The 20,983-nt window shown below is 48.9% G+C and overlaps 1 protein-coding gene across 9 annotated transcripts in view; it reads left to right on the top strand.

The window, feature by feature from the left end:
* Window positions 1-20,983, top strand: part of LOC144502604 (TNF receptor-associated factor 2-like) — a 109,740-nt gene that overhangs the window by 56,492 nt on the left and 32,265 nt on the right. For 7 of the 9 annotated variants that reach the window (XM_078226729.1, XM_078226732.1, XM_078226728.1 and 4 more), the window contains 3 exons: window positions 5,444-5,605; window positions 10,144-10,218; window positions 12,745-12,819. In XM_078226729.1, coding sequence (XP_078082855.1) covers window positions 5,444-5,605; window positions 10,144-10,218; window positions 12,745-12,819 — 312 coding nt within the window. The remainder of the gene's footprint in view (window positions 1-5,443; window positions 5,606-10,143; window positions 10,219-12,744; window positions 12,820-20,983) is intronic. The other 2 variants (XM_078226734.1, XM_078226735.1) reach the window with 2 other exon arrangements.

A 20,983-nucleotide genomic window follows, 5' to 3' on the forward strand; every position in this document is an offset into this window, starting at 1 on the left:
CTTGTGAGTTGTGGACAAACCTTGCCATTAGAAATGAAGTGGATAGGAATTTGGAAATGCATCCATTAATCAGGGACAGTGAACGTGTATTTTGTTAAAGACAAGTTGTGTTTGACAGATTTTGGCTTGTTAAACTGAGCAGTGACTGGGTGGGTAAGTAGCTTCCTTTTGTGCTGAAACCCTCGATAGTACGACTGGGTCCCATAAGTTCAACACGGCGATTAGTAATAAATCTGCTTGGCTCTCCTATCCCTCTCCTGAAGGCACTGCTTTATTATTGGGCATGTACATCTCTGCTTGAATATACTCGGGATAACTTATCACCAGACAGTTATTCTGAGCAGGGACTCCAGTTGACAATTCAGCCAATTGCAAAATCTCCAGCTGCGTCTGAACCGGAGCAATTTCACCCAGCATCATTGAAGATTGTGCATTACAGTTAGTCAAGTTCTTTCTTTTTGAAGTGTAGTTACTGTTGTGTTGCAATTGAAACTGGGAATATTTGGTCTCTATGGCTTGGTTGTTGCTTTAACAAACGTAACATTTGGAAGGTGCACACTTTTTATTTTAAACATGGGTTCCTATTCAATGTTGTTTGAATGGAAACCAGAACGTGCTCCTTCTACAGTCAAAGGGTTTTCATTCAGTATCCATGGTGCCATCTTCCATGTATTGGAATGGTGGGAATCGTGGTCTGCTTGAGGGTGTCGTTTAGATGTGGGGAGTGCAGCATGTGGGACTAAGAATGAGGAGCCTGGTTTGATCTGCAGTTACTGCTTTCAGCTGGAAAAGAACAGGATGTTTCCCTTATTCCTGGTATCTCAGAGCAACATTCTGATCCTGCTGGGAAGTATTCCCGTGAGCTCCGAGTGAGAATGAGATCAGGATTGATTTCCCATTGTCCAACAGCTTGAGTTGAGATAACACAGGGGTTCCCAAACCAGGTTTTGCGAGGGACCCCTAGGAGTTCTGTGAGAGGCTTCAGGGGGTTCTGTGGAAGTTTGGGAGCCATGTGATGATGATTGGCAAAACACCAGCATTAAAAAAAATATATATATAAGCGCCTGAAACAAAACATGTGAGAGTCAGCTCAAGAAGAACATTGTCGCAAAGATATGAAAAGAAGAGCAAGGGGGCAATGCCCACAAAAATCAAATTGTCCAATCAGAAACTGGCCTCTCTGAGCATTGGCTTCTGATCAGCCTATCAGTAGCCAGTTCATAGAAATCATAGAAACCCTACAGTGCAGAAGGAGGCCATTCGGCCCATCGAGTCTGCACCGACCACAATCCCACCCAGGCCCTACCCCCACATATTTTACCCACTAATCCCTCTAACCTACACATCCCAGGACTCTAAGGGGCAATTTTTTAACCTGGCCAATCAACCTAACCCGCACATCTTTGGACTGTGGGAGGAAACCGGAGCACCCGGAGGAAACCCACGCAGACACGAGGAGAATGTGCAAACTCCACACAGACAGTGACCCGAGCCGGGAATCGAACCCGGGACCCTGGAGCTGTGAAGCAGCAGTGCTAACCACTGTGCTACCGTGCCGCCCCAATGTGGAATCCTGGCTGCGATTGGCTAATTTGAATTTTTGGTTTTCTGTTGCGTGCCAAGCATAAAAGTGGAGGCGGGGGCCAGAGTGGCTGGAGGAGCCATGGGGAAAATGGTGCAGAAGAGAAAACAAAAGCACAGGAGGTAGAGGTCAGAGGAGAGACGCGGGCGAGAAGAGTGATGGAGGCAGCGGTTGGGGGAATGGAAGGAATGCTGGAGGCAGCAATTGGAGGAACAGTAGGAATGGTGAAAGCAGCAGTTGGAGGAGCAATGGAGACAGTAGAGGGTAAGAAAAATTCTAAGAGAAATTGTGTGATAATTTTCCCATGGGAGAAGCTGATGTGAGGAGCAATGGGGAAGGGGGGGGGACAATGCACATACTTTGTGGTTTTATCCACATAACTAGAAAATACTTGTATAGATTTTGTTTGTGTTTGCCCTATTTCACGGCAAAAACGTGTCTTTGACATGTTTGGGGTTCCCCGATGCTCTTGGGAGGTTACCAGGGGTTTTGTGGCTGTAAAAGTTTGGGAAACCCTGAGAGAGCAGATTGTTTGGAATATTACTGCAGGCCTGTGACTGCCTTGAAACTGCACCCCAGCATGAGTCAGCATCTTTAGAGAAATGTTAAATCACTCGATGGGACATTTAATCTCTGTACAATAATGGGCATTCCTCCGACTGAACCTCCATTTGTGTGATCACAGCAGGCTTTATTGCATTAACAGTAAATATTAAAGTTTTTGGCCAAACTAGATTATTGGGACTTGTTGTTAGAACATAGAACATAGAACAGTACGGCACAGAACAGGCCCTTTGGCCCATGTTGTTGTGCCGAGCTTTGTCTGAAACCCAGATCAAGCTATTTCCTCCCTATCATCCCGAAGTACTCCATGTGCCTATCCAATAGCTTCTTAAATGTTCCTAAAGTTTCTGACTCCACTATCACTGCAGGCAGTCCATTCCACACCCCAACCACTCTCTGAGTATAAAACCTACCTCGGACATCCTATATCTCCCACCATGAACCCTATAGTTATGCCCCCTAGTTACCACTCCATTCACCCGAGGAAATAGTCTTTGAACGTTCACTCTATCTATCCCCCTCATCATCTTATAAACCTCTATCAAGTCTCCTCTCAACCTCCTCCGCTCCAAAGAGAAAAGCCCAAGTTCCCTCAACCTTTCCTCATAAGACCATAAAACCAGGCAGCATCCTGGTAAATCTCCTTTGCACTCTTTCCAGTGTCTCCACATCCTTCTTATAGTGAGGTGACCTGACTGCACACAATATTCCAAATGTGGTCTCACCAAGGTCCTGTACAGTTGCAGCATAACCCCACGGCTCTTAAACTCAAACCCCCTGTTAATGAACGCCAACACACTATAGGCCTTCTTCACGGCTCTATCCACTTGAGTGGCAACCTTCAGAGATCTATGGATATGAACCCCAAGATCTCTGTGTTCCTCCACTTTCTTCAGAACCCTACCTTTGACCCTGTAATCCACATTTAAATTTGTCCTACCAAAATGAATCACCTCGCATTTGTCAGGGTTAAACTCCATTTGCCATTTTTCAGCCCAGCTCTGCATCCTATCTATATCTCTTTGCAGCCTACAACAGCCCTCCACCTCATCCACTACTCCAGCAATCTTGGTGTCATCAGCAAATTTACTGATCCACCCTTCACCCTCCAAGTCATTTATAAAAATTACAAATAGCAGAGGACCAAGCACTGATCCCTGTGGCACTACGCTGGTAACCGGTTTCCAGTCCGAAAATTTTCCATCCACCACCACCCTCTGTCTTCTGTTAGATAGCCAGTTACCTATCCAATCGGCCAAACTTCCCTCTATCCCACACATCCTTACTTTCTTCATAAGCCGACCATGGGGGACTTTATCAAACGCCTTACTAAAATCCATGTATATGACATCAACTGCACTACCTTCATCTACATACTTAGTTACCTCCTCAAAAAATTCTATCAAATTTGTGAGGCAAGACTTGCCCTTCACAAATCCGTGCTGACTATCCCGGATTAAGCTGCATCTTTCTAAATGGTCGTAAATCCTATCCCTGAGGACCTTTTCCATCAACTTACTGACCACCGAAGTAAGACTAACCGGCCTATAATTACCAAGATCATTTCTATTCCCTTTCTTAAACAGAGGAACCACATTCGCCACTCTCCAGTCCTCTGGCACCACCCCCGTGGACAGTGAGGACGCAAAGATCAATGCCAAAGGCTCTGCTATCTCATCCCTTGCCTCCCAAAGACTCCTAGGATATATTTCATCAGGCCCAGAGGACTTATCAACTTTCAGTTTATTCAAAATTGCTAGTACATCTTCCCTCCGAACATCTACTTCCTCCAGCCTATCAGCCTGTGACACCCTCTCTTCCTCAAAAACATGGCCCCTCTCCTTGGTGAACACCGAAGAAAAGTATTCATTCATCACCTCTCCTATCTCTTCTGACTCCATGCACAAATTCCCACTGCCGTCCTTGACTGGCCCCAACCTCACCCTGGTCATTCTTTTATTCCTCACATATGAGTAAAAAGCCTTGGGGTTTTCCTTGATCCGACCCGCCAAGGACTTCTCATGCCCCCTCCTAGCTCTCCTAAGCCCCTTTTTCAGCTCATTTCTTGCTAACTTGTAACCCTCCATTGAGCCAACTGAACCTTGTTTTCTCAACCTTACATACGCTTCCTTCTTCCTCTTGACAAGACATTCCACCTCTTCTGTGAACCATGGTTCCCTCACTCGGCCATTTCCTCTCTGCCTGACAGGGACATACCTATCAAGGACACGCAGTATTTGTTCCTTGAAAACGTTCCACTTTTCATTTGTGCCTTTCCCTGACAATTTTTGTTCCCATCCTATGCTTCATAATTCCTGCCTGATTGCATCATAATTACCTCTCCCCCAATTGTAAACTATGCCCTGCCGCATGGCCCTCTCCCTCTCCATTGCAATAACAAAAGACACCGAATTGTGGTCACTATCTCCAAAGTGCTCTCCCACAACCAAATCCAACACTTGGCCCGGTTCATTTCCCATTACCAAATCCAATGTGGCCCCACCTCTTGTCGGCTTATCCACATATTGTGTCAGGAACCCCTCTTGCACACACTGCACAAAAACTGCCCCATCCGAACTATTCGACCTATAAAGGCTCCAATCAATATTTGTTGTTGAAGTTGTTGTTGAAGTGGATTAAGATTCTGGCAGAAGCCAGTTATAATGTTGATATGAGTGTTAAACACAGACTTCCCATTGAAGCGATGGCCGGAATGTAGACTGCTTCATGCACTATCCCTGCTGTGTGTGCAGTAGCACGGCCCTGCAGTAATTGTTACTGCAAAACCAGCTGTCACTGCCTGTTGACTGAGTGGCTTGTTTGATCGGTGCTTGGAAAGTCCCTGAGAGTCCACAACAGCTCTTTGACTTTTTAAATAGTACCAGGCAATGGAAAGTCCCTAAGATTTACTGATCTAAATGGGGTAGCAATTGTGGAGACTACAGACAATAATATGGTTTGAAACCTGATCTGTTGCTTCTCTTTAAAAAACTGCTGATTGTATTTAAAGAGTGATATTTCAGTTTCAAGTATACCTCTATCTAAATGGTCAAATTAAATGTCTGTAACAATTTTCACCAGAACTTTTGGAAAAAGTGAACCTGATGGTGTGTCATGCTGGCTGACTGTGTGTGAGTGAGCAAATGTTGATGACAAGATCGATGGAAGTATTGGCTCATAGAAAATAAATAGTGCCCTCAGCTCGGGAGTACCCTGACATTTGTCTCTCCTGTGATTGCTGCGGTCTTGCAGAGGGCTGGCTGCCCCCATCACCTGTATCTTGTTGTTGTGTTGCAGGTTGACCATGAGGGAAGGTGCGAATATATGTTAAAGCCTTGTGAAGCATGCAGCAGGATGGTACGGCAGCTGGACCTCTCCCGACACTTGGAACGAGAGTGTCCTGAAAGAAACCTTAACTGCAAATTTTGTAAATTACTGTTTCATCACAAGGAGATAAAGGTAATCGAGAATGATGAATTCAGCTCCTGACCATTTCTCGGGCTGTGCTGAGCCGGCTGGTCATAACTTGCGCAGTACCTCTGCATTAAAGAGACAAAGACTGAGCCAGTGATTCCTACTGGAGACTACAGAGCGTGGATGAGAACAAGGTTGGGATCAATTTGCACAACTGGCTGGAAATGTTATGTTAACAGCAAAAGCTCGGTTTATGGGCATTTCCTGTGGCAGTAACTAAATGGGTCACAGTTGCAGCCTCTTGTTCATTTGCAGAATGTGTGGTCATTATTTATTGCTCATCCCTCCTTGCCCTTGAAGAGATGGTGGCTTCTTGAACCACAGCAACTTATAGCAGACACTATGCATAGCTGGGTGTGGCAGTGGTAGAGTTTTTATTTTATTTAAAAATAACCATTCATTGAGGCAGCATGATCTGATGGGAATGAGATAGCAAGGGAAGAAATGATGAATTCTAGAACTTTCCCTTCTGTTGACATTACTCCATTGTTGGCCGTTTCACTGTAAAAAGAGGAATTCAACCTCAAGAATATTTGCTCTTTGCCACTTTGTATAAACCTCTTGGTTAAGACTCATTTCACATCGAGTGCTCTGATCAACAGATCAGTGAAGTCAGCACAGAGCTGGGACTGTCCAAGTTGTAGCCCCATCCTGACCAGGAGTTCCCATCTTGTGTTGGATGTTGGTTCCCAGTTCTGACAAATGAAACTTTTCTCACGATGGATGTGCCTGTGAAGTCCCAGTATTTCCTTTGTGTTAGTTCAGTTGAAAGTTTCAGTATTGATTCATTTGGTAAACTGTTAATATTTAAATAGTAAATGACACACACACATTGAGCCAGGACAGAAGGGACTCTATGTTCAATATCCTTCCCACAACTGATGTAATGCACCCAGTTGTGTCTGGCCACCGTCCTTGGAATGACTGCAGCTTGAGTGAGATCATTGAAGATTCAGAATTCACTGTGCCCAAACCCCTCTTGCTCTGGCATCCAGTCATTTCCTGTGTCACAACCCTCAGTGACTGAGAACAGACATTGGCTGAGGACTAACATAGTGGAGAGATGTCTCCTCCAGAAAGCTGTACTAATGACCATGGTGGATGACCATTCACCAGCCTCTGGGCAGAATGAAGGAACGCTGACCTTCAACAACATCACACGCACTATGACTTCCTCCATCCCAATCTTCTTCTCAATGTGCAGTTTGAGACTTGTCTCAGTCTCAACAGTCTCTCCAATAATTAACTCTCCCCACAGAATTAGAAGCAAAAACTCAAACACTGATATAGATGGCAGACTGCAACGGGAAATGTGGAGACAAAATATTCCATTGATGTTAGCCAGGGAATTCCCTCACATAGCCTGGGGGAAAGAGGAAATCTGGAAATGGCGTGTGATTTAATGTTGTTCCACTTCCTCTCTTACTGTGTCTGAGAGAGAGAGGTCATTGCCAACAAACAGCTGCTGAGCATTGTTAACTATTAGCTTGTTTAATCTGCTGGAGCTTTTCTTTTCCATTATTTAAAGAAGCAGGCAGTGGTTTTTGATTCTGCGCCCATTAGGCTGTGGAAATTCAGTTTTGTAAAGGTTTTCTGATTTTAAAAAAAGTAGCCCAAGCCCTGTCAATCAGTTCATTGTCCATTATGGAAATGTAGTTCGGGTTTAATGAACAGGCCAAGGTTTTGGAAATGTACAAATTCAGAAAGACTTTTGTAAATAATGAGACGTATGTAGCAGCAGAAAATATGGCCATTTTGCAGATTGTCCCTGAAACATTAATCGTCTCTTTGAGTTCCGTCCCCCTGACATTTGCTGCTTCATTGTCAACCACAGGACCTGTTGCGTCAATTCTCACTGACTCAGCGCTCCACACTCCCCCATACACACACTCCCCCATACACACACCCCCCCCCATACACACCCCCCCCCATACACACCCCCCCCCATACACACCCCCCCCATACACACCCCCCCCATACACACCCCCACCATACACACCCCCACCATACACACCCCCCCCATACACACCCCCCCCCATACACACCCCCCCCCATACACACCCCCCCCATACACCCCCCCCCATACACACCCCCCCCATACACACCCCCCCCATACACACCCCCCCCATACACACCCCCCCCATACACACCCCCCCCATACACACCCCCCCCATACACACACCCCCCCATACACACACCCCCCCATACACACACCCCCCCATACACACCCCCCCCATACACACACTCCCCCATACACACCCCCCCCCATACACACCCCCCCCATACACACCCCCCCCATACACACCCCCCCCATACACACCCCCCCCATACACACCCCCCCCATACACACCCCCCCCATACACACACCCCCCCCATACACACACCCCCCCCATACACACACCCCCCCCATACACACACCCCCCCCATACACACACCCCCCCCATACACACACCCCCCCCATACACACACCCCCCCCATACACACACCCCCCCCATACACACACCCCCCCCATACACACACCCCCCCATACACACACTCCCCCATACACACACTCCCCCATACACACACCCCCCCCATACACACACCCCTCCCATACACACCCCCCCCATACACACACTCCCCCATACACACACCCCCCCCATACACACACCCCCCCATACACACCCCCCCCATACACACACCCCCCCCATACACACACTCCCCCATACACACACCCCCCATACACACACACACCCCATACACACACACCCCCATACACACACCCCCCCCATACACACCCCCACCATACACACCCCCCCCGTACACACCCCCCCCGTACACACCCCCCCCATACACACCCCCCCCCCATACACACCCCCCCCCCATACACACCCCCCCCCCATACACACCCCCCCCCATACACACCCCCCCCATACACCCCCCCCATACACACCCCCCCCCATACACCCCCCCCATACACCCCCCCCCATACACACCCCCCCCATACACACCCCCCCCATACACACACCCCCCATACACACACCCCCCATACACACACCCCCCCCCATACACACCCCCCCCCATACACACACTCCCCCATACACACACTCCCCCATACACACCCCCCCCATACACACCCCCCCCATACACACCCCCCCCATACACACACCCCCCCCATACACACACCCCCCCCATACACACACCCCCCCCATACACACACCCCCCCCATACACACACCCCCCCCATACACACACCCCCCCCATACACACACCCCCCCATACACACACCCCCCCATACACACACCCCCCCATACACACACCCCCCCATACGCACACCCCCCCCTTTGCGCGCGCCGCCCCCCTTTGCGCGCGCCGCCCCCCTTTGCGCGCGCCGCCCCCCTTTGCGCGCACCGCCCCCCCTTGCGCGCGCCGCCCCCCCTTGCCCGCGCCCTCCCCCCTTGCCCGCGCCCTCCCCCCTTGCCCGCGCCCTCCCCCCTTGCCCGCGCCCTCGCCCTCCCCCTCGCCCGCGCCCTCCCCCCTTGCCCGCACCCTCCCCCTTGCCCGCGCCCTTGCCCGCGCCCTCCCCCTTGCCCGCGCCCTCCCCCTTGCCCACGCCCTCCCCCTTGCCCGCGCCCTCCCCCTTGCCCGCGCCCTCCCCCTTGCCCGCGCCCTCCCCCTTGCCCGCGCCCTCCCCCTTGCCCGCGCCCTCCCCCTTGCCCGCGCCCTCTCCCCTTGCCCGCGCCCTCTCCCCTTGCCCGCGCCCTCTCCCCTTGCCCGCGCCCTCTCCCCTTGCCCGCGCCCTCTCCCCTTGCCCGCGCCCTCCCCCCCCGCGCCCTCCCCCCCGCCCCCCCCCCCCCCCCGGCCTGCGCCTTGGAGCCAGCCCCCATAGGCGCAGCTCACACACACCCGCCCCCCCCCCCCCCACACACACAACCCCACTCATACGCCCCCCACATACTGCTGCCCCTCCGCCCTCCCCCCACCCCCTGCTGCTCACACTGATGATGGGATCCAGTGGGATGATCGATTCTGGGTCCTGATTCATTCTGCTACTTGCTTGTGCCTGGGTCACCAAGCTCTGAATGTTCAAAAGCAGCTTGTGTTTATGAGCTACGAGGGATTGCTGAGGCTCAAGAGAAGGAAGTTAAAACTAGAGGACACAGCCTCAAAATAAAGGGGGGTCGGTTTAAGACAGAGTTGAGGAGGAACTTCTTCTCCCAGAGGGTGGTGAATCTCTGGAATTCTCTGCCCACTGAGGTTGTGGAGGCTACCTCGCTGAATATGTTTAAAGCGCGGATGGATGGATTCCTGATCGGTAAGGGAATTAAGGGTGATGGGGATCAGGCGGGTAAGTGGTACTGATCCACGTCAGATCAGCCATGATCTTGTTGAATGGCGGGGCAGGCTCGAGGGGCTAGATGGCCTACTCCTGCTCCTATTTCTTATGTTCTTATGTAAGAGGAGAGCCATTTGATTCAAATATTACTGCTGGAGTACCACTGAGAATAAGTTAGTGATAATGTCCTGGATGTTTGTCATTCACAGGCCCACGATGAAATCTGTTCCAAATTCCCATTAACATGTGAATGGTGCGGAAAGAAAAAAATTCCAAGAGAAAAGGTAAAATGCTTGTTTGAAATAAATTGGGATTGGCTGTGGGCAGGACAGCATGAGAAACATACTTGGCTAACACTGCCAGAAATACCGTATTCCATTATTTTATATACGTTTCACAGATGAAATCATTCGATTGTGACTATCAACTTTGCTCTTCTGAAAGCCCTGATTCTCTCTGGAGTATATTTCTACAGGCACTGACTCATTGCTATTGATAACAATGGACCTTAGTTCACATCTGGCATCTTCTGCATTCTTACAAGAACTTAAGAAATAGGGAACAGGAGACCACTCAGCCCATCAAGTCTGCTCCACCTTTCAATATGATCATGCCTGATCTTTGGCTTCCTGCCCACTCTCATTCCACTCCCCATATCCTTTAACTCCCCAACAGACCAAAAATCTGTCTGTCCCAACTTCAAATATATTCAATGATAGAGTATCCACACCCTCTATGGTAGAGAATTCCCAAGCTTCACAACCTTCTCCTCAGATAGTCCTCGATAAATGACCCCTTATCCTGAGACTCTACCCCTGTATTTTAGATTCCCTGACCTGCGGAAACCATCTCCCAGCATCCACCTTGTCAAACCCCTTCAGAATCTTGTAGGTTTTAATGAAATTGCCTCTCAATCTTCGAAACTCCAGAGAACGTCAACCCAATTTACTTAGCCTCTCATCATAGGGCACTCCAAATCTAGTGAATCTTCACTGTACCGTCTCCAATGCAACTATATCTTTTCTTCAATGTGGGGACCAGAACTGCTCACAGTGATCCAGCTGTGCTCCCATAGAAACTTTTATCTAACTGTAGCAAGACTTACTTATTTTTGTATTCCAATCCCTCTGCAATAAAAGCCAACATGCTATTTGTCTTCCTGATTGTTCACTGCATCTACGTGCTAACCATCTGCATTTCTTGTATGAGCACACCCAAATGTCTTTTCTACCCTTACGACCAAAATTAGTAACTTAATACGTTCCCACATTAGCTCCATCTGCCATCTTGTTACCCACTCATTAACTTGTCTATATCTCTTTGCAGCCTCTGTGTCATCACCACAGCTTACCCTTCCACCTCACTTCATACCATCAGCAAAGATAGATACATTACTCTCTGTCTCTTCTTCTAGGTTATTAATATAGATTGTAAATAGCTGAGGCCCCGGCACTGATCCTGGTGACACTCCACCATTAACTGCAGAGACATTTGTGTCTCTGTGCCCTGTTTGAGAGCACATTTCCACTCCATCTGACGAAGGAGCAGCGCTCCAAAAGCTAATGGTATTTGCTACCAAATAAACCTGTTGGACTTTAACCTGGTGTTGTGAGACTTCTTACTGTGCTTACCCCAGTCCAACGCCGGCATCTCCACATCATAGCTAACAGAAGACAGGGTGGTGGTGGATGGAAAATTTTCAGACTGGAAACCGGTTACCAGCGGAGTGCCACAGGGATCAGTGCTTGGTCCTCTGCTATTTGTAATTTTTATAAATGACTTGAAGGAGGGGGCTGAAGGGTGGATCAGTAAATTTGCTGATGACACCAAAATTGGAGGGGTAGTGGATGAGGTGGAGGGCTGTTGTAGGCTGCAAAGAGATATAGATAGGATGCAGAGCTGGGCTGAAAAATGGCAAATGGAGTTTAACCCTGATAAATGCGAGGTGATTCATTTTGGTAGGACTAATTTGAATGTGGATTACAGGGTCAAAGGTAGGGTTCTGAAGAATGTGGAGGAACACAGATCTTGGGGTTCATATCCACAGATCTCTGAAGGTTGCCACTCAAGTGGATAGAGCTGTGAAGAAGGCCTATAGTGTGTTGGCGTTCATTAACAGGGGGTTTGAGTTTAAGAGCCGTGGGGTTATGCTGCAACTGTACAGGACCTTGGTGAGACCACATTTGGAATATTGCGTGCAGTTCTGGTCACCTCACTATAAGAAGGATGTGGAGACACTGGAAAGAGTGCAGAGGAGATTTACCAGGATGCTGCCTGGTTTGGAGGGTAGGTCTTCTGAGGAAAGGTTGAGGGAACTTGGGCTTTTCTCTCTGGAGCGGAGGAGGTTGAGAGGAGACTTGATAGAGGTTTATAAGATGATGAAGGGGATAGATAGAGTGAACGTTCAAAGACTATTTCCTCGGGTGAATGGAGCGGTAACTAGGGGGCATAACTATAGGGTTCATGGTGGGAGATATAGGAAGGATGTCCGAGGTAGGTTCTTTACTCAGAGAGTGGTTGGGGTGTGGAATGGACTGCCTGCCGGGATAGTGGAGTCAGAAACTTTAGGAACATTTAAGAAGCTATTGCATAGGCACATGGAGTACTTCGGGATGATAGGGAGGAAATAGCTTGACCTGGGTTTCAGACAAAGCTTGGCACAACATCGTGGGCCGAAGGGCCTGTTCTGTGCTGTACTGTTCTATGTTCTATTAGTTGTTGCTGTTCGATGTGTTGTGGGGGGTGCGGGTGGATGGGGTGTTTGTGTTGTGATGCTGGGCAGCGTGTTCACTCTACCTGTTTCTCCGCAGTACTCTGACCATATTCGCACCTGTGGGAAGGTGAAGCTCCTTTGCCGTTTTAACGTGATTGGCTGTGAAATAGCTGTAAGTGCACTTTACTTTAGTCTGCATCACAGCAATTGTGTCCGCCCCATCCCGCGGCGCGGCGTCCGCCCGTCCCCCCGGCGCAGTGTCCGCCCCGTCCCCCCGGCGCGGTGTCCGCCCCGTCCCCCCGGCGCGGTGTCCGCCCTGTCCCCCCGGCGCGGTGTCCGCCCCGTCCCCCCGGCGCGGCGTCCGCCCCGTCCCCCCCGGCGCGGCGTCCCCCCGGCGCGGTGTCCGCCCCGTCCCCCCCGGCGCGGTGTCCGCCCCGGCGCGGTGTCCGCCCCGTCCCCCCCGGCGCGGTGTCCGCCCCGTCCCCCCCGGCGCGGTGTCCGCCCCGTCCCCCCCGGCGCGGTGTCCGCCCCATCCCCCCCGGCGCGGTGTCCGCCCCGTCCCCCCCGGCGCGGTGTCCGCCCCGTCCCCCCCGGCGCGGTGTCCGCCCCGTCCCCCCCGGCGCGGTGTCCGCCCCGTCCCCCCCGGCGCGGTGTCCGCCCCGTCCCCCCCCGGCGCGGTGTCCGCCCCGTCCCCCCCGGCGCGGCGTCCGCCCCGTCCCCCCGGCGCGGTGTCCGCCCCGTCCCCCCCGGCGCGGTGTCCGCCCCGTCCCCCCCGGCGCGGCGTCCGCCCCGTCCCCCCGGCGCGGTGTCCCCCCCGGCGCGGCGTCCGCCCCGTCCCCCCGGCGCGGCGTCCGCCCCGTCCCCCCGGCGCGATCTCTTGCTGTTTCGATCTCTTGCTGTTTCGATCTCTTGCTGTTTCGTTCACTTTCCTGCTGGTGTTGACTTCACACAGAGAGACGCACGCAGGGAGGAATCAGTCCTGCAGGTAATAGTACCAGTTTCCAGCTGAAGCAGTGTACGTGGGGCCAGATGTCTAAACCTTGGCCAAAAGTCCTTGTCTGTGATGCTGCTGGTTAGATGGTAAAATGTCAGACTTGAGTCTTTGTGTTCAGCAAGGCAATATGATCTACTAGCCAGAGATCCATGTTAGAACAAGACACCCTGCACCTTTCCTTTAAAATTCTTAATGGTTGAAATATTAACAATTCAAAGAATTTACCCTATCTCAAGAGTTCAAACTCTCCTCATCACAGTTGACAACATTTTCAATCTTTGTTCCATCTGCAAATCCTGCCCTGAACACCACAGTCTCGATCATTAATAAATATCAGGAAGAGCAAGAGTTCCTACACCACTGACCCCTGGGGAACTCCACGATGAATCCTCCTCCAATCTGAAAAACAACCATTATCTCTACTCTCTCTGCTTCCTGTACCTCCGCTTCTTATCCAAGTATCTACTTGATCTTTTATTCCAGAGCTAGAATTCTGCTCACAAGTCTGTTGTGTGGAACTGTATCAAGTGCTTTTGAAAATCCATTTACACCACATCAACAGCATTGCCCTTATCCACCTCAAAAAAACTCCAGCAAGTCAGTTGAACATGATTTTCCTTTAATTAATCTGTGCTGGCTTTCCTTAATTATCCAGCGCAGATCTGAGTGACTATTAATTTTGTTCCGAACTATAGTTTCCAGAAGCTTCCCTACCACTGAAGTCAAACTAACTGGTGCTGGCATTATCCTTGCACCCCTTTTTGAGCCAGGGTGTACCATTCACAATCCTCCAGTCCTCTGGCACCACCTGCTGTGGAGACTGGAAGATCATCACCAGCACCTCTGCAATTTCCATTCTCACTTCCCTCAGTACCCTTGGATGCGTCTCATCCAGTCCTGGTACCTTATCGATTTTAAGGTAGCCTTTCTAACACCTCCTGTCTCTCGATTGTAAATTCTTTGAGTGTACCAGTTATCTCCTTTCTCACCTTGGCCTGGGGAGCATAATCTTCCTTTGCAAGGATAGATGCAAAGTGCTCGAAATATATCTCCGCTTTTTTTTCTTCCATCTGTAAGTCCCTTTTTTAATCCTAATGGGCCCAACTCTTTCTTTTTCCACCCTTTTATTCTTATTCTTACAGAAGGCCTTGGGAATGCCTTTTATGTCAGCTACTGCTCTCTTTTCATTCTCCCTCCTTACTTTTCTTTTTTTTTTACTTCATAGAACATAGAACATAGAACATTACAGCGCAGAACAGGCCCTTCGGCCCACGATGTTGCACCGACCAGTTAAAAAAAAACTGTGACCCTCCAACCTAAACCAATATCTTTTCGTCCATGAACCTATCTACGGATCTCTTAAACGCCCCCAAACTAGGCGCATTTACTACTGATGCTGGCAGGGCATTCCAATCCCTCACCACCCTCTGGGTAAAGAACCTACCCCTGACATCGGTTCTATAACTACCCCCCCTCAATTTAAAGCCATGCCCCCTCGTGCTGGATTTCTCCATCAGAGGAAAAAGGCTATCACTATCCACCCTATCTAAACCTCTAATCATCTTATATGTTTCAATAAGATCCCCTCTTAGCCGCCGCCTTTCCAGCGAAAACAATCCCAAATCCCTCAGCCTCTCCTCATAGGATCTCCCCTCCATACCAGGCAACATCCTGGTAAACCTCCTCTGCACCCTCTCCAAAGCCTCCACATCCTTCCTGTAATGTGGGGACCAGAACTGCACACAGTACTCCAATTGCGGCCGCACCAGAGTTGTGTACAGTTGCAACATAACGCTACGACTCCTAAATTCAATCCCCCTACCAATAAACGCCAAGACACCATATGCCTTCTTAACAACCTTATCTACTTGATTCCCAACTTTCAGGGATCTATGCACACATACACCTAGATCCCTCTGCTCCTCCACACTATTCAAAGTCCTCCCGTTAGCCCTATACTCAACACATCTGTTATTCCTACCAAAGTGAATTACCTCACACTTCTCCGCATTAAACTCCATCCGCCACCTCTCGGCCCAACTTTGCAACCTGTCTAAGTCTTCCTGCAAACTACGACACCCTTCCTCACTGTCTACCACACCACCGACTTTGGTGTCATCAGCAAATTTGCTAATCCACCCAACTATACCCTCATCCAGATCATTAATAAATATTACAAACAGCAGTGGCCCCAAAACAGATCCCTGAGGTACACCACTTGTAACCGCACTCCATGATGAATATTTACTATCAACCACCACCCTCTGTTTCCTATCCGCTAGCCAATTCCTGATCCAATTTCCTAGATCACCCCCAATCCCATACATCTGCATTTTCTGCAGAAGCCTACCATGGTGAACCTTATCAAACGCCTTACTAAAATCCATATATACCACGTCCACTGCCTTGCCCCCATCCACCTCCTTGGTCACTTTCTCAAAAAACTCAATAAGGTTAGTAAGGCACGACCTACCTGCCACAAAACCATGCTGACTATCACCTATCAATTCATTACTCTCCAAATAACTATAAATCCTATCCCTTATAATTTTTTCCAACATCTTGCCGACAACAGAAGTGAGACTCACCGGTCTATAATTCCCGGGGAAGTCTCTGTTCCCCTTCTTAAACAATGGGACAACATTCGCTAACCTCCAATCTTCTGGTACTATACCAGAGGCCAACGACGACCTGAAGATCAGAGCCAGAGGCTCTGCAATCACTTCTCTTGCCTCCCAGAGAATCCTTGGATAAATCCCATCCGGACCAGGGGATTTATCTATTTTCAGACCCTCCAGAATATCCTGCACATCCTCCTTATCAACTGTAATACTGTCTATTCTACTCCCTTGCAACCCAGTGTCCTCCTCAGCTATATTCATGTCCCCTTGCGTGAACACCGAAGAGAAATATTGGTTCAATGCTTCACCAATCTCCTCCGGTTCCACACATAACTTCCCTCTGCCATCTATAACTGGCCCTAAACTTGCCCTAACCAACCTTCTGTTCTTGACATACCTATAGAACGCCTTAGGATTCTCTTTAACCCTATCCGCCAAAGTCTTCTCATGTCTCCTTTTAGCCCTTCTAAGCTCGCTCTTCAACTCCCTCTTAGCCAATCTAAAGCTTTCTAGTGCACTACCCGAGTGCTCACGTCTCATCCGAACATAAGCCTCCTTTTTCTTTTTAACCAACAAAGAAACTTTTTTGGTGCACCACGGTTCCCTAGCCCTACCAATTCCTCCTTGCCTGACAGGGACATACCTATCACAGACTCGCAGTAGCTGCTCCTTGAAAAAACTCCACATGTCGGACGTTCCCAGTCCCTGTAATCCCCTAGTCCAACCTATGTTTCCTAATTCTCTCCTAATAGCCTCATAATTACCCTTCCCCCAGCTAAAACCACTGGCCCGAGGTTCATGCCTATCCCTTTCCATCACTAAGGTGAACGTAACCGAATTGTGGTCACTATCACCAAAATGCTTCCTCTCTGGTCTTTCTATATTCCGTCTTCAGCCAATTCAATTCAATTCACTTCACGTGCTGTCAAGAAGTGGCTGAAGGCACTGGATACTGTAAAGATTAAGGGCCCTATCAAAATCTCAGCAATAGTACTGAAGCCCTGAGTTCCAGAACTTACCAAGCCCCTAGCCAAGGTGTTCCAGTACAGCTACAACACTGGCATCTACCCGGCAATGTAGAAAATTGCCTGGTTATGTCCTGTACACAAAAAGCAGGACAAATCCAACCTGGCCAATTACTACCCAATCTGTCTACTCTCGATCATCAGTAAAGTGATGGAACGAGTCATCAACAGTGCTATCAAGCAGTACTTAACAACAACCTGCTCGGTGACGCCCAGTTTGGGTTTTGCCTGTGTAATTCAGCTCCTGACCTCATTGCAACCCTTGGTTCAGACATGGACAAAAAGAGCTGAATGTCAGAGGTGAGGTGAGAGTGACTGCCCTTGACATCAAGGCTGCATTCGACCAAGTGTGGCGTCAAAGAGCCCTAGCAAAACCGGAATCAATGGGTATCAGGGGACAAATACTCCGCTGGTTCGAGTCATACCTGGTACATTGGAAGATGGTTGTGGTGATTTGGAGGTCAATCATCTCAGCTCCAGGATATCTCTGCGGGAGTCCCTCAGGGAAGTGTCTTAGCCCCAACCACCTCCAGCTGCTTCATCAATGACCTTCCTTCCGTCGTAAGGTTAGAAGTGGGGATGTTCGCTGATGACTGCACAATGTTCAGCACCATTCACGACGACTCAGATACTGAAGCAGTCCACGTCCAAATGCAACAAGACCTGGACAATATACAGGCTTGGGCTGACATGTGGCAAGTAACATTCGCACCAAACCAATGCTTCCAAACCCACGACCACTACTATCTAGAAGGACAAGAGCAGCAGATACCTGGGAACACCACCACCTGGAAGTTCCCCTCCAAGTCGCTCACTATCCTGACTTGGAAATATATCACCGCTCCTTCACTGTCGCTGGGTCAAAATCCAAGAACTTCCTCCCTAATAACACTGTGGGTGTACCTACACCACATGAACTGCAGCGGTTCAAGAAGGCAGCTTACCATCATTTTCTGAAGGGCAGTTAGGGATTGGCAATAAATACTGGCCTAGCCAGCGACACCTATACCCCGTAAATTAATTTAAAAATAAGTTCACTCTAATTTTCCATTGTATTCTCTACCTGACTGCTGTTTCCTGTTCATCTTCACCTCTAACTTTTTCGTCATCCAGGGCACTCTGGATTTATTTGTCGAACTGTTCACTTTAAGCGAATATACCTTGGAGTTGCCTGCAATATCTTCTCTTTGAAGGAGGCTCATTGTTCAGGTAGTCTCTATTCTGCCAACATTTGATTTCAACTCACTCGACTCTGATACATCTCATCCAATCAAAGTTGCCTTTCCCTCATTAATTATCACAGTCTGAATTGTTCCTTATCTTTTTCCTTGGCCAACCTAAACCTTATGATATAATGGTAATTGTCCCCCTAAATGTTGTCCCACTGATATTTGATCCACTTGGGCTGATTGTGTCCCAGGACCAGGTTCAATGGCTACTCCCTCACTGGACCAGAATCATACTGCTGCAGAGCGTGCTGCACACGCTCCAGGAACTCCTGCCCCTCTTGTCCCTTTGCACTATTCCTATCTCCATCTGTATTTGGCTAATTGAAGTCCCCCGCTATAAGTACTCTGTAATTGCTGCACCTCCCTGTAATTTCTTTGCAAATTTCTATATCGCTTCTATTAATTGGGGTTTATATACCACACTGATCAATGTTATTGCACCTTTTTCATTCATTACCTCTAACCAGAGAGATTCTGCCCTTGATCCCTCTGGAACATCCTCTGTCTCCAGTAATAACATCTTTAATCAACGCTGCCACTCCTGCACCCCCCCCCCCCATATGATAGCAATAATACCATAGTTCCAATTGTCACCCTGTGCCTGTAGTTCACCAAATCCTATTAACCACACTCGTTGCATTCACATACATGCACATTAATCCTAATTTAGACTTTATAAATTTCCTGACCCCACTGAATGACTTACTGTAGTCTACTCTAATTCTATCAAACTCTTTCAAGTATTCTCTCTACCTTGATGCTATTCTCTGATATATCCTTCTTATCCATTAATACTTCTTTACTTCCCACTGCCAGTTTTTCTCCTCTCTGAATTTCTCCTTAGGTTCCCATCCCCCTGTTTTTTTGCAGTGGGAAATCTCTGTTCTGCAGCTTAGCTGGTGTGTGCCCTTTAAGTTATTGTCTGACTTTAAATCCGGGTTGCAGTATGCCAGTTTCCCATGTTCCCCCTCATAACTGGCATTGGTTCTAAGGAAACTTGATGTTATTGTGTAAATTGACTGAAGTGTGTGAGTCAGTCAATATAACAGATGATGTTAGCTTTTGGTGCTGGGGATTAGCCACTCTGTTTTCTAACTGCTTGTTGGGAACAGATGGAAGGACAGTCTGGAATCAGTGGACTCTCTTCCACTGAGGGGAAGCAGACTGATCAAGTGAAGGACGCTCATTGTTAGCTCACGAGGGGCTCTTGTGGTTTATGTCAGGGTAGGAGGTGAAGCTGCAAGTTGAGTGGGAAGTCTGGATCAGTGCATGCTGGGTGATATAAACCAGCATGGCGACATTGGGCTGGAGAGGGAGAAATCAGTCATTTCATACCACGTGTGGATTGGGTCTCCTACTGATACCCCCGGTGGGGCAATTCCCAGCCAGCAACTCGAGAAACTCCTGAAGAATGATCGCTTGAATGGGGTACTGAAAGAATACAAGTCCAAGGGTGACGAGTGTTAGCACCTTCAAGAGAGATGAAGAGAAAGAGGGAGGGAATTAACAAAAAGACATTCTTCCCACACTGATACAATGAATGCTGAAGTTTAGCGCAGATAGCTGTTTGTTAATCCTCCAGGTCTATCAAAGTGAGCAAAGATTCAGAATGAGATCAGTTTCTTTCCTTTGTTATGGTGTGAAAGGGAGATAATCCTGAACACATCTACACGACATGGAAATGTAGAGACTAGTTCAGGATTACAGGCAGACCCCGGGTTACGAACGCCCAACTTACGAACGCCCGTACTTGCGTACCGACCTCCGTAAAGCCTATTATTTTAAAAAATCGAGTTACGTACAATGGTTCGTACTAACGAACGGGCGGGCTACATTGCGCATCAAAACACTGCACGTTAGAACATAGAACAGTACAGCACAGAACAGGCCCTTCGGCTCTCGATGTTGTGCCGAACTTTGTCTGAAACCAAGATCAAGCTATCCCACTCCCTATCATTCTAGTGTGCTCCATGTGCCTATCCAATAACCGCTTGAAAGTTCCTAAAGTGTCCGACTCCACTATCACAGCAGGCAGTCCATTCCACACCCCAACCACTCTCTGAGTAAAGAACCTACCTCTGACATCCCTCCTATATCTCCCACCATGAACCTTATAGTTATGCCCCCTAGTAACAGCTACATTCACCCGAGGAAATAGTCTCTGAACGTCCACTCTATCTATCCCCCTTAGCATCTTATAAACCTCTATTAAGTCGCCTCTCATCCTCCTCCGCTCTAAAGAGAAAAGCCCTAGCTCCCTCAACCTTTCCTCATAAGACCTACCCTCCAAACCAGGCAGCATCCTGGTAAATCTCCTCTGCGCTCTCTCCAATGCTTCCACATCCTTCTTGTAGTGAGGTAACCAGAACTGCACACAATATTCCAAATGTGGTCTCACCAAGGTCCTGTACAGTTGCAGCATAACCCCACGGCTCTTAAACTCAAACCCCCTGTTAATAAAAGCTAA

Source organism: Mustelus asterias, chromosome 13 (assembly GCF_964213995.1).
Source record: "Mustelus asterias chromosome 13, sMusAst1.hap1.1, whole genome shotgun sequence".
Classification (NCBI taxonomy): domain Eukaryota; kingdom Metazoa; phylum Chordata; class Chondrichthyes; order Carcharhiniformes; family Triakidae; genus Mustelus; species Mustelus asterias.